The sequence below is a fragment of the Hemicordylus capensis genome, chromosome 2 (assembly GCF_027244095.1).
Source record: "Hemicordylus capensis ecotype Gifberg chromosome 2, rHemCap1.1.pri, whole genome shotgun sequence".
In the NCBI taxonomy this organism is placed as follows: Eukaryota; Metazoa; Chordata; class Lepidosauria; order Squamata; family Cordylidae; genus Hemicordylus; species Hemicordylus capensis.
Window position 1 is genome coordinate 213,615,755 of NC_069658.1, and position 13,459 is coordinate 213,629,213.

General features: G+C 52.0%; 1 protein-coding gene across 1 annotated transcript; it reads left to right on the top strand.

The window, feature by feature from the left end:
- Positions 1 to 1,839: 1,839 nt before the first annotated feature.
- PLVAP (plasmalemma vesicle associated protein) lies at positions 1,840 to 12,334 on the top strand. The gene is made up of 6 exons (XM_053302856.1): positions 1,840 to 2,331; positions 4,704 to 4,800; positions 6,480 to 7,099; positions 8,336 to 8,642; positions 9,339 to 9,432; positions 11,198 to 12,334. Exons 1-6 carry the CDS (start codon positions 1,972 to 1,974, stop codon positions 11,202 to 11,204), a joined length of 1,485 nt encoding a protein of 494 aa, XP_053158831.1. The 5' UTR covers positions 1,840 to 1,971; the 3' UTR covers positions 11,205 to 12,334.
- The last annotated feature ends 1,125 nt before the right edge of the window (positions 12,335 to 13,459 follow it).

The window sequence follows — 13,459 nt, forward strand, 5'->3', positions numbered from 1 at the left end:
GGGGACATGGAGACAAGGCTACCATGGAGGGAAAAGAAAGAAACAGAGAACAGGGAGGGAAGGCTAGCTTTGATCCAATTGCCGCTGGTGCACCTTGGGAGACAATGGACTCTATTCTATGCCCATCTGTGGCATTGGAGGACGAGGGCCAGCAGTCACTCTCTGAAAACCCAGCATCAGGGAATTAAGAACTGTCCAAGAGGGAGGCGGCTGCAGCTATTTCAAGCCTTGGAAAAGGAAGCCACGGTAGCTGGGAACGGAACCTATCTGTCCACCAGCAACAAAGGGAGCAGACAGCGTGGAGGATGCCGGCACTGGTCTGGAAAAAGAGAGAAACCCCAAGGAACGGCCGACTGGAGTACCCGACGAAAGGCAACATCCATTGGGCCTTGATGGTTTAGAAAAGAGGCAGCCCAGCAGGGGCGTAACTGAGGCGTAGGAAAGGACGTCCAGGGTGAGGAAAGTGGTTTTTCTCCTTCTCCCGTTAACACCAGACCCCTGGAGTCATTAAATGGAGCAGATTGACAGGAGATCTAGGATGGGGAAAGGAGTCTCTCACACAACACAGGGCTGACTGATGGAACTCCATGCCACAATTCCAGTTGCAGGAGAAGCAACAGAAGGAGAGAGGGCACATCTTCGTTTCTTGCCTGTGGCCTTCTCGGAGGCATCTGGTGGGCCACTGTGTGAAACAGGATGCTGGACTAAAAGGGCCTTGGGCCTGATCCAGCAGGCTACTAGTTGGAGGGCTATAGGCCACCTCCAGCCTCAAAGGCAGGATCCCTCTGAGTACCAGTTGCAGGGGAGTAACAGCAGGAGAGAGGACACGCCCTCAACTCCTGCCTGTGGCTTCCAGCGGCATCTGGTGGGCCACTGTGCAAAACAGGAGGCTGGACTAGATGGGCCTTGGGCCTGATCCAGCAGGGCTGTTCTTATGTTCTTTAGATGTGACCGTGGCTACTGGCTTGGATGGCTTTAAAAGGAGACTGGGCAATTCATGGAGGAGGAAGAGAGGTCTATCAGACATGATAGTTAGACTGAGCCTCCATGTTCAGAGGCAGTATGCCTTGAAATACCAGTTGCTGGCTGGGTATGTGTGTTCTGGATGTGGCCCCCACATCCAGTAGCCGCTCACTTCTCAATTTCTAGTGCCCGGGACTTTCACAGATTGAAGGTGGGCTGCTGCCTTGGTGGTGGGCTCCCTGGGGCCACCCTGCTGTCCCCTATAGCAGAAAAGATGCTGAATTGGATGGACGTGTGGCCTCATCCAGCACAGCCCCGATGGTCTTAATTATAGCTAAATGGAGCCTCCATGTTCTGAAGTGATCTACCACTGAATACAGGAACAGCAGCTGCAGGAGGCTGTTGTTTGTGGGCTCCCTGGAGAACTCCGGCTGTCCTCAGTTGGAAACAGGATGCTGGGCTTGAGCTCTTAATGTTCATGGCTCCAGTACTCTAACCACTTGGCAGCATTGACTCTCTCCTTCAAGTGTGTCTAGGTTGTGTGTGTGTTTTTTTTGTAGGTGGGGAGGCATATGGGAGATGTTTTCTAAGCCCTGCTTGGCCAACTGAAATCTGCATGCCCTTTGGCTAAACCGTCATCACTGGGGTCTCTCTCCATGGCCCTTGCCAAGAAGGCTTCAGCTGCCTCTTCCGCTGACGTCTTTCCACAGGCCTCCTGCCACCAGGCTGGCAAAAGGGAGGCTCTTTTGGCCCTGCTTTGACAAGGACCATTGGCTGGCCAGAGGAAAACAAACAGAGAAAGGGAAGCAGGCCCCAGTGATAACAATGGGACTCCTGTGCAGCCACGCCAGGCCCTGTCCGTGCTAACCCGGGAAGGAGCCCGGCGAGAGGAAACCGTAATCAGCAAACATCAACACATCAGAATGCACAGCCCCGCCCAAGCAACCCCAACCCCGAACCCGGCGGTGGCCAAGGCAGACTGAAGGCGGTGAGGCAGACGGCACAGTGATGGAGAAGAACCCTTACACCATGGCCAAGCTGGGCTTGGAGGCCAGAGGCGACCTGGGCTCAAAGCGGGACTGTGGCTTCTACGTGAAATATTTCTTCCTCTTCCTCTCGCTCATCCAGTTCCTCATCATTTTGGGACTGGTCCTCTTCATGGTTTACGGCAACACCCAGGCGGGGACGGAGAAGCACGTGCAGGAGCTGAGGGCCCACCTGAACCAGTCCAGTGCTGAGGTCAAGACCCTCAAAGAAGGGCAAAAGGCCTTGCAGCACCAACTCAAGGCGAGCGCCAACGACAGCCGACTCCAGCGGGGCCTGGCGCAGAAGCTGAACATCTCCTTGAAAGTCTGCAATGACGAAAAGGTACGCCTCGGAGGGCAGGGCTGTATGAGAAATGGTCAGTGCAGCAGAGACTCCGGGGTAGAAGCATGCCCAGTCCCGGAGAGGGCTTCTCACAGGTGGCAAGAGAGGTGAACTTTTCCTTGGCGGGGAAAGCAGCTCCCTCCAAATGCTTTTAGTTGTGAATTTATGAATTATTAATTATGGATTATTTATTATTATTTCTTGTTTACACAGTCCGACAGGTGTTATGGACTCGTTTGTTTTATCCAGACATCGAGTCCTTCCCAAGGACCTGGGATGGCTGAATTTTATTATCAATATTGTTGTTGTTATTGATTATTATTATGTTGTTGTTGTTGCTGTTGTTTACACAGTCAGACAGGTGTTATGGACTGGTTTGTTTTATCCTTTAGTCCTTCCCAAGAACCTGGGATGGCTGAATTTTACTATCAATGTTGTTGCTGTTGTTATTCTAAATATCGTCGCAGAATATAGGCTGTTCCCAATAAAGTTGTTTTTTGTAATTGGCTGGTGGTGATTTCTGTGGCCCCTATGGGAATCACCACCAGCCAGTTACAAAAAGCAACTTTACTGGGAACAGCCTATATTCTGCGACGATATCTATAATAACAAACAAGCACAACAACAACAACAATATGCTATTTACACACAGTCTGCCAGATGTTGTTGACTGGATTTGGTACTTTAATTATTGAGCCCTTTTCAAGGGTCTAGGATAACTAAAGAAGAATTAAAGATATCTTCATCGTATTCATGCTGTCCCGAGTAGGGTGGCCTTCTGTAGTTGATGGGTTGTAATTTTATCGATGCCCAAGGTGTCGAGATGGTGTTCCAGTTCTTTTGGTATTGCACCAAGGGCACCCACAACTATTGGCACCACTATTGTTTTCTTTTCCAGAGCTGCTCAATTTCAATCTGAAGGTCCTTATATGATTCTTATTTATTTATTCTGCTGTTTTGATACTGTATTGTACCTCAAAGCAGCCTACAGCATAAAATCAGGGCAATCAGCTGGAGCATTTTCAGACAGCAGGCTTTACCTCGAGTTTACTGTGAGTTCGAAGTTGCCCCCCCAAAAAACCAACACAGAAAGTGGATGCTTTTACCCCAGATATAAATCGGGCTACATTCTAACGCACAATGCAAAACCCGAATCGTGTGTGAAGCGCTCCCCCAATAGCTCGCAGGGACTTCAGGGTAAATCTGGCTGATATGTGAACTTACACCCTACATTCTGGAGGCGAAGCGAACTAAAAGCTCTGTGTGAAAAAGCTCCTGGGTGCTTTCCAGATTAAACCCTACAACAGTGTCACTATGGATCTGCTAAGTGTGCTTCCACACTTCCTGTGTTGTGACACTGCCTGTCCCTGTGCCGACAGCAAGGTGCCATTCACCTTTCCGATCCCTTCTTTGGGATTTTATCTTTGCGATTTAGCGCTACAGCGTTGCAAATCCGTTGCAGAAAAATAGCTGTATTTTCCCGTCGTAGAGTTTGAGATTCTGGTGGGGTTGTTTTCAATACGACCCTGCCAAGCCGGAGCATCTTATCCCTGTTGTAGCGTGTAATCCGGAAAGCGAGTTCTGGCCCTCTCATCTAAAAAACAACCACCAGAAAAGGTGCCGGAAGGTGGAAACTAAAACAATGCGAGAGCCAGGTTGGCGCACCACCAAACCGGCAGGGCATCTGAGCTTAGAAAAAAGGCAACTTAGGGTAGAAGTGAGTTGCAGGGAGTATTTTTGATTGCAAAAAATATGCGGAGTGTGGAGAAGGGGGTGGCGCTTTCTCTCCTCTTTCTGATTACCCTCACACTCAGGGTCACCCTGTTACCTAGAGGGATTGTAGACTCATTGCAGAATGAACTGATGGAACTCACAGCCACCAGATAAGGGGGTAGCCCCTGGCACACACATACCCCCTCATCTTGTGGCATTCCGAAGCCTGATGGCTGTTCCAGGGGATTTGGCAAATCAATGGAGGAAGAGGTCTACTGATTGCTCCTAGCCATGACATTTAAACAGAACATCCATGTTCAAAGGCAGGGTATCTGACCCACGCAACAGAGAAGCCTTCTTGCCTTCCCTGCCCTACTTGTGGCTTCCTGGAGGCATCAGTGCTGGAAACAAGAGGCTGGATTTGACAGGCGTACCCTGATCTGACCCCCAAGGTGATCCTTAAATTTGAAAATTGTTATCTTGCAGCCCAAAGATTGGATGGGGGAAGGTTTTTAAAAATTAACGTTTGCATCTCCTAGAGATGCAGTGGCCTGATCATCCTCGGCTATGACCCATAGCAGAGCATCAGGGCTCCCTCCTCTTCTACCAACCCAGCTCATCCACGGTGAAATCCTAACCATCTCACAATCTTCCTCCAGACAAGGTGTAAAGAAACACTGCAAAGTAACATCAGGAATCAGCAAGCATTGGATAGATGCGCCAATGACTTCTACTACCTCAACTTTACTCTTAGCGGTAAGAAACCCCATGCTTTGGTCGCATGTTGTACATGCCTCCCAGCTGGACCTGCCACTTTCAGGATGGAGGACTTGTCTAGTGGCGGTTGGGAGTGGGATCTCCAGGAACGGTTTCAGCCAGTTAGCAACCCTAGTCTGAACAAATGTGTCTTTAAAAGCTGGTGGGAGATGGCTAGTGAGGGAGCCTGTTGGCGTCCAGTGGGAGGGAGTTCCGCAGCCCACATGCCACTACCAAAATGGCCCAAACTGAGTCCTGACGAACTGCATTTCTGGTGGTGGTGGTGGAACCCAGGCAGGAACCCTCCAGAAGATCTTGGACAGGCTCATAAGGGAGAAGACAGTCCTTTAATATTTTTGAGAATCATTAGTTTCAATAATAAGCAAAAGGACTAAAATAGCAGGCCCCTTCCCCAATCATCCTACAGTCCAAAGCCTGGATGGAAAACGAACACACACACAGAGGCCTTCCTAGCCTTGTGATCTGAAACCCACAGAGGTCTAAAACAGAGATCAAACCACATTCAAACCATCTCACCAGACTGCATTTCATGCCATTTTTGCACGGTGTCACTCTCCATCTATTTATGTCTATGTAAACCGCTTTGGGGACTTTTTGTGGGAAAGCGGTGTATAAATATTCATTGTAGCTGTAATGTACACCGCCTAGAGATATACAGATCAGGCGGTATAGAAATATGATAGATAGATAGATAATGTACTTCTCTACCAGAGGCGTAACTAGGGAAAACGGCGCCCGGGGCAAGCACTGAAATGGCGCCCCCCCCGCCCCCCCCGCCGCCCCCCCAACATACTACATTATACTTAGGTTTTTCCTCACAAGCGCCCGCCGCCGCCGCCACCAAGCCAGGCCACCGACTGGCCGCCAGGCGCCAGCAAAGCAATGGGGGGGCTCAGGCGGCGCGGAAGGGACCGCTCGTGGGGAAGGGGGCACCGACGCGCTCCCTTGACTGCTGCAGCGCTGCTGCACTGAGCAGGAAACATTTGTATTAACAAAAAATTAAAAAAAAAATAAAAAAAATTTGGTCATGGCGGCGCCCCCCACGTGACCAGAAAAGATGGCGCCCGGGGCATGTGCCCCCCCTGCCCCCCCTATAGTTACGCCTCTGTTCTCTACTTTGGCTGTGAAACATATCACACCTGAGGCTGCACATATTTTTGGGTGGATTTTGGGGTGGAGAGGAGAGCTGGTCTTGTGGTAGCAAGCATGACTTGTCCCCATAGCTAAGCAGGGTCTGCCCTGGTTGCATATGAATGGGAGACTTGATGTGTGACCACTGGAAGATATTCCCCTCAGGGGATGAAGCCGCTCTGGGAAGAGCATCTAGGTTACAAGTTCCCTCCCAGGCAGCATCTCCAAGATAGGGCTGAGAGAGCTTCCTGCCTGCGACCTTGGAGAAGCCGCTGCCAGTCTGTGAAGACAATACTGAGCTAGATAGACCAATGGTCTGACTCAGTATATGGCAGCTGCCTATGTTCCTATGTGTATCTATCCAAAACCAGGCAGTAAATTCAATGTTAAATGAAGGGTTTTTAGGAAGGGTAGAATCCCATGGGGGCGAGAAGGGCCCCTTCTCTCCTCTCCTCTCTCCTCCCGCACGTGGAGACACCCCTCTGCTGCCGGCCGGCCCTTGAGGACAGTCTCTCTCTGTTCCACAGCTACTATCCAGACTCTGGAAGCCCAGCTGAAAGCCCAGCTGGCAAGGTGTCAGCTGGAGCGGGAAAGTTACTCCCGGGACCTCCGCGCCTTGCAGGAGAAAGCGGAGAAGGCCGAGAGGGAGAAGACCAGTTGCCAGCTCGAGAAGGCCCAGGTGGAGGCGGAGGCTCGGACCCTCCGCGACTTGGAGACCAAGGTGCTGGCCGAGATGGCTCCTGCCCGCCAGCACCTGCTGTCCACCGTGAGCCGGGCCCTGCCCGTCGACACCCTGACGTGCTACCAGTCTGACTTCGCCGAGGCGAAACGGCTCTGCCGCGAGCTGCCCGGCCACCTGCAAGCCGAGCTGGACCGCTCCGCGCGCGAGATCGCCCGCACCGCCAACGGCGTGGCCCAGGAGGTGGCCCGGCTGCAGCGCGCCAAGGACGACTGCGGCCTGCAGCTGCAGGAGTGCGAGGGCAAGCGCAAGGCCCAGGACCAGCTGGCCAGCTGGGAGCTGGAGGTCTGCAAGTCCAAATACGACGAAGACGTCCGGAAAGCCTACGACGAGCGGCAGAAGTTGCTCACGGAGAAGGAGGGCTTGCAGCGGCAGCTGGAGCAGGCCACGAGGCAGCCCTGCAGGAAGGTGACTCTGTCAGGGATTGGCGGGGCGGTGGGGTGGGGTGGGGTGGGCTAGTGCCTCGGTGGAGCACACTGCTTTGCTTGCAGGAAGCCCCTGCTTCAACATCCGGTTTTAAAGATCTCGGGTAGCAGAGCTGGGGTGCATACTGCCGGTCAGAGTAGTTGGAGTTAAGGCTAGACGGACCGACCGTCAGGCTCAGTAGGCAGCAGCTTACAGGGATGGGCGCACAGCTCAAGGGTGGAGCGGAGACCCTGCTTTGCATGCCGGAGGTTCCCGGTTCAGTCCTCAGAGGCCTGTCTTGGCCTGAGGCCTCGGAGTAGCTGCTGCCAGCCATCCCATAATGGTCTGACTCTGGATTAAGGCAGTTTTGTAGACTCAATGGTTGTGGGTGGGGGATGCTAAGCGGGATGAGGGCTTTATCCATCAAGGGAAGAGGAGAGCTTTATCCACTAGCTCCACCCCCTGCCTGGAGGCAGTATTAGGCCCCACCCCTAGCCTACTGTGCCCCGCCCCCTGGTTTTCTGTGCTCCAGCCCTTAACATGGGAGGACTATCCATGGCGATGAGAGTCATGATGTGGAACTTCCATGTTCAGAAGCAGTCTAGCTCTGGGTACCAGTTGCTGGATAATAAACAGCAGGGGAGAGCTCTCAATTCCCTGCCCAGCTTGTGGGCTTCCCAGAGTATCTTGGAGTCACACAATCTGGATTGGCAGCATTCCAGAAATCGAAACGCAACCTTTTTGGCATGCTCAACATGTCCAGACATTGCTTTTGAAATTTCGTTATGAAGAATGCTCTTTTTTAAAAATGTGTTGCCTTAAAACACAGACGAACTATCCATTTGCCAAATTCTGCAAATTTGCCGGGTGACTCCCGCCCTCACCGTGACCACAATGCAGTATCGAGTCCAGGGCTTAGCTTTTCTCAGTGCTTCCACACAGCTTAGAACATAGGGAACTTCCTGCCACAAGATGTGGGGACGGCCACTGACTTAATAGGACAAATTCCCAGAGGGAAGGTCCACCCTTGGCTTCTGACGCTCTTCAATTTTGCAAGAAAGCGAGAGTGGGCTTGAGAATATACAGACACACACACAAAGTTTCAGCGGTGCTTCTCTCTCTCAGCAGAACCCTTTTCTGATTTCTTCTTTTATTTCTGTTGGTCACGTTCTTCGTTCTTTCTCTCGCTAAGAGAAGGCTGCATTTCCAGAGTCAGGATGTCCCGTTTTCATTCCACAGGACCCAGCCGCCCCCGCCGGCAGTACCCCCATGAGGCCTCCATTCGGCTTTGGGTCATCTGGCGTCCTGAACCCGGCTGCTAGTCTTCCCTGGAATGCGGGCAGTGTGCAAAATGTAGGACCTCGGAGTGGAGCAGCCGCTGCGGGGGTCCCATCCCATCCCTACAGCAGCCCGAACTGGGGGAGAAGTGGGCAGCCCGCCCTGCCGGACAATCGGGGCGGCATTGGGGCATTCACAAACACTGGTGTTCACCGGCCTTCTCCACCGTTGGCTGTTGCTGGAGGTCAGGGAATGCCGAGCAAAGCTGGTGAGTGAATTTGCTTCCGGTGGGCGGAAATGGCACAGAGTTCCCTCCCAGGGGTGCCACTAAAGGACTCCATAGCCCTGCCTCGTGGCATGTGGCTCAGGACCACCCTTTACAGGATCAAGGCCCATTTGAGTCCCGGCAGACTCTGGCCTAGGAGAGGAAAGTGTCAGAGCCGTAAGGAAAAGGTAAAGTGTGCCATCGAGTCAATTTCGACTCCTCGTGCCCACAGAGCCCTGTTGTTTTCTTTAGTAGAATACAGGAGGGGTTGACCATTGCTGCCTCCCGCGCAGTATGAGATGATGCCTTTCAGCATCTTCCTATATCGCTGCTGCCCGATATAGTCCCAGCGGGGATTCGAACTGGCAACCTTCTGCTTGTTAGTCAAGCCTTTCCCCACTGCGCCACTTAAGGTGATATCAGAGCCGTACTGGGGTCTATTATCAAAGGATTCCCACGCTACTGAGGATGTAGGAGGTTTCTCAGACTGACAAAAAGATTCTGGGGAAAAAGAGAGTCAAAATGTGATTTCACATCAGAGAATCCACTCCACATTTCACATCAAGGAGGCTCTGCCTGATTTGACACCAGGGGGCCCACTAGCCTGGAGTTTTATGCCCAGTGGGGGAAGCCAAATGTTGACCTTGACCCCAAATCCTTCCAGCAGAACCCTCAAAAGTGTGCCTCTCGCCCTCTTAGACCAAACCAGACTACCGGAGAAGAAGACGGAGGCTGCAGCAGAGAGCAACAGGCGGCAGAACCAGCCCACGGTGAAACCAGTGGGACAACCCAGGTGTGTTGGCCTGTGTGACTTTTTAAAAGGTTGGGTCAGTGGGCAGAGGCAGGTTGGGTCGGGAGGTGGGAGCAGGATCTGGTGCATCGGGGTACAGCCAGTTGGGTCTGGGTGTCCGGTTAATTAATTTATATATGGAGAGGGAGAAGGGAGGGGGAGAGTCTAGTACACACACACACTTAGCTCCCTGACTTATTAAACCCAAGGTGCGTGCCAAAGATGAGGCAAAAATATAAGCCTGCCAGCTGACAACACTAGAACCATGGAACTCATTGCCACAATGTGTGGTTGTGACTCGATGGCATTAAAAGAAAATTGCATCAACTAATGGGGGAGGAGGAGAGGACTACCCAAGGCGATGAGTAATAATGGCTTCGTGGAACTTCCATGCTTAGATGCAATCTATCTCTGGGTACCAGTTGCTGGATAATAAACAGCAGGGGAGACTCTTGATTTCCTGCCCAACTTGTGGGCTTCCCAGGGTCATGCAGAAAGGGGATGCTGGCCTAAATGGACCTTTGGTCTGATATTAAAGCCGCAGGCCTGCATACGCTTACCTGAGAGAGCAAGCTGTGTGAACTCAGTGGAGCTGCTGAGTCCACACGTACAGGATCAAGTGTTTCATCCTATGGAATAAAATGTGCAAAATGCAAAGAGCTTACCTATGCAGTTGACTTAACCTGCATCCTTTACCCAAGTTGTAGAGCCAGGTCTCATGATCAGTGAGATCCAGTTTGTCCAGGTTTGCAGGGAAAGCAGGCTAAGTCCGCAAACGAGCAGGGCGGGAAACCTGGGCGGCTGGATCAGCCGCCCACATGCCTTCCAACTCTGTGGCGGAGCTGGCAGGGGCTGGGGAGTACGGGGGCCATGTGGCCCCCCAGAAGCTCCAGAATGCCCTGCGCAAGCAGGGTGGGGAGACCCCCGAGCCAGGAGGCTGCTTTTCAGCCTCCTGCCGGGGGCCTACTCGTGAGTAGCAGCAGCCCGGAGCTGCACCACAGCTACTCACGATCCCAAAAATCAGGTTTGCAGAGTGCTCGCTCTGCAAACCCGGTTTAAGGGGCAGGCTACTTGAGCAGGTTACCCGCTCAAGACCCACCGGGCTCGCAGCCGAGACCGATGGTTTGTAGAATTCAATTTTCCTTGTTGCAGGAGGTACCTCCCGGGGAGGGGGGGTGGAATGTTGCTCATGTTTCTCTTTTGGCTTGATCGGTTTTCATGATCTCGATCATGACGACTGCGGGGAGACATGATAGCGGTCTATAAAATCATGCATGGTATGGAGAAAGTGGAGAGAGAGAGATTCTTCTCCCTCTCACATCACACTAGAACCAGGGGACATCCCATGAAACTGATTGCCAGGAAATCTAGGACCAACAAATTGAAGTGCCATTTCACACAAGGTATCATCAACTTGTGGAATTCTCTGGCACAAGACGTGGTGACATCCAACCACCTGGATGGCTTTTAGAGGGGTTTGGATCATTTCATGGAGAAGGGGTCTATCAGTGGCTACTAGTCGGAGGGCTATAGGCCACCTCTAGCCTCCAAGGCAGGATGCCTCCGAGTACCAGTTGCAGGGGAGTCACAGCAGGAGAGGGGGCATGCCCTCAACTCCTGCCTGTGGCTTCCGGCAGCATCTGGTGGGCCACTGTGCGAAACGGGATGCTGGACTAGATGGGCCTTCTTGGGCCTGATCCCGCAGGGCTGTTCTGATGTTCTTATGTTCTCTCTCTTTGCTCCACACTTTGGCTTCTTCCGCTCCCAGTGGCTAACCGGAGCAGCAGCAAAGCAGCCAGGCCCGCCTCGCCTGAGAAGCGGGCTGGATTGTCAAGCTGGGCAGGAGAGTCCAGAACTGGAAGACGCCGTCCACACCTGGAAGTCCTTAAGCAGGCCAGAGAGAAGAGGAGGCAGTGACCGGCCGCTGGTCTCTTTGCTCGGCTGGCCCCTGGCTGTGATGCCATTTATGTGCATTTATCTTTTCTCCCTCCAGATTATTATGTCTTTTTCATCGTGTCTGCCCGGGTTAAGGCTTCGTATCCCCGCGTCACCAGCGGCAGGCACGAAGGGCCTGGGGTGATCTCGCAGGACCAGTCACCTTTCCCTACTTGGTTGTGAAGATAACATAGGATTTAACCCCACCCCAACCCCCCATGACCTATTTAAATATTGTTAGTATTTAAAATATTGCCCTCCAAAAGAGCAAAGATGCCAAAGCCTCCGTTGCAAAGCCAATGGCTGGACCCAGCTTGGCTTTATAAATAACTCAAGTTGTAGCATGTTTATACGAGCATCTTTTGTGTACACATTTTTATAGAGACAAGAGCAGGGGCAGAAGGCTTGGAAGTTTTCCCTGACAGATCTAATTAGCCAACAACAAGATCACTTGTTGCCCGTGGTAGTAGAGTGTGAGAGACTCCATGTTCAGAGGCAGTATAGCTTTGTTTCTCCTCTTGTTTGTCTGGTAATTCATTCATGAATGATAATCAAATGGGGTGGGGGACGCCAATAGCTTCGTGGTATGCATGCAGTCCCAAATTAATCCCCAGCACCTCTGGGTATAAAGGGTTTTAGACCACGTTGCTGGGAGAGGTCCCTTTTGGCCCTAAAGTTGCTGTTGGTCAGAGTCAGAAGTCCTGAGCTTATGGTCAGACTCAGCAGACGGCAGCTTCTGTCCGATGTACATTTTTTCTCCACTTCTGGACTTTCCAGAGGCTCCCTGTTAGAAACAGGGTGCTCGCTGGGTGCGGCTATTGCTTTTCTTATGCAGCTCTCGATGGGATTATGATGTATCCACCTGTGGAAATGTAATTACTTGCAAACATGTACTCTGTACAGCAGATTAAGAGCAAGGATATGTGTGGCGTGAAAGCCAACAGACCTAATAAACATATTAAAAATCAAATCCCTGGACTGGTTTTTGGGTTGGGTGGCTTCCATTCACTCCGTCTCAGAGGCACACTTTTAAAAAAACACGTCTTGGACAAGGAGGGATGTTTTGCCACTTGCTGTTCTGGCTAAGGCCCGCCCCAGGCAAGTTGGGGGATCTTTGGATTTCTCTTTTGGGGTGACTGGAGAGACACAACAGAGAATCCATGAGGAAGACCAAGACCAGAAGTGGCACGGCCAGTACCCAAAACCCATGGACTTCTGGGCTGAAGTCCAGGGCCTCCACACCCCCTAAACCAAAGGTAAAGTTGCACCGTCGAGTCTGTGTCGACTCCTGGCACCCACAGAGCCCTGTAGTTTTTCTTTGGTAGAACACAGGAGGGGTTGACCATTGCCTCCTCCCGCTCAGTATGAGATGATGCCTTTCAGCATCTTCCTAGATCGCTGCTGCCCGATATAGGTGTTTCCCATAGTCTGGGGAACATACCAGCAGGGATCCGAAACAGCAACCTCTTGCTCCCTAGGCAAGGCCTCCAAATCATCTTTGGTCTGTCCCAGGTGGTGTCTGTCCCAGGCTGGCCCGCACTGCAGGGAGCATGACTTCTGCTGCAGAGGCAGAGGCAGAGCGTGGGGAAAGAAAGAGGTGGGATGGGAATATGTTCGGCTGCGTGTTGAAATGTTTCTGCTAATGCATATTGCATTCGCACAAATATAGCTGTTATATAGTCTGAAATCCGTGGGAGTTATTGTTTGTGCTATCAAGAAGCCACGGGTTAAAAATACTGCGTGTGTGTGAGTTGGGCAGGGGATAATTACCTCGGTGCACCTCGGCACCGCATGGGCCAGAGAGCAGAGGAGAGCAGGGCAGATCCCCGTGGAAGAATCAAGGAAAGAAAACGGCCCTTTACGAATATGACGAATATTCATATACTTGGCTTTCCCAAGCCAAGATGCAAACAGAGTTGGAGTTCAGGGGCAGGTGAGGGGGAGGCACAGTCATAATTGTACGCATTTTTGGGAAGTTATTCAGCTCCGGTCTCCAGCCCATGGCCAGCCTGTTTCCTGAGCTTATTAACGAGCGGATGCTCTGTGTGCGTGTCCCTGAGCTCCCTGGCCAAGACTACTGTATGCAAACGCATTT

Bases quoted from the DNA above. Each gene is read 5' to 3' on its own strand.
- PLVAP (XM_053302856.1), top strand. From the start codon at position 1,972: ATGGAGAAGAACCCTTACACCATGGCCAAGCTGGGCTTGGAGGCCAGA. The intron at 2,332-4,703 runs GTACGCCTCGGA...ATCTTCCTCCAG, and splicing joins AAGTCTGCAATGACGAAAAG to ACAAGGTGTAAAGAAACACT. The intron at 8,643-9,338 runs GTGAGTGAATTT...TCGCCCTCTTAG, and splicing joins GGGAATGCCGAGCAAAGCTG to ACCAAACCAGACTACCGGAG.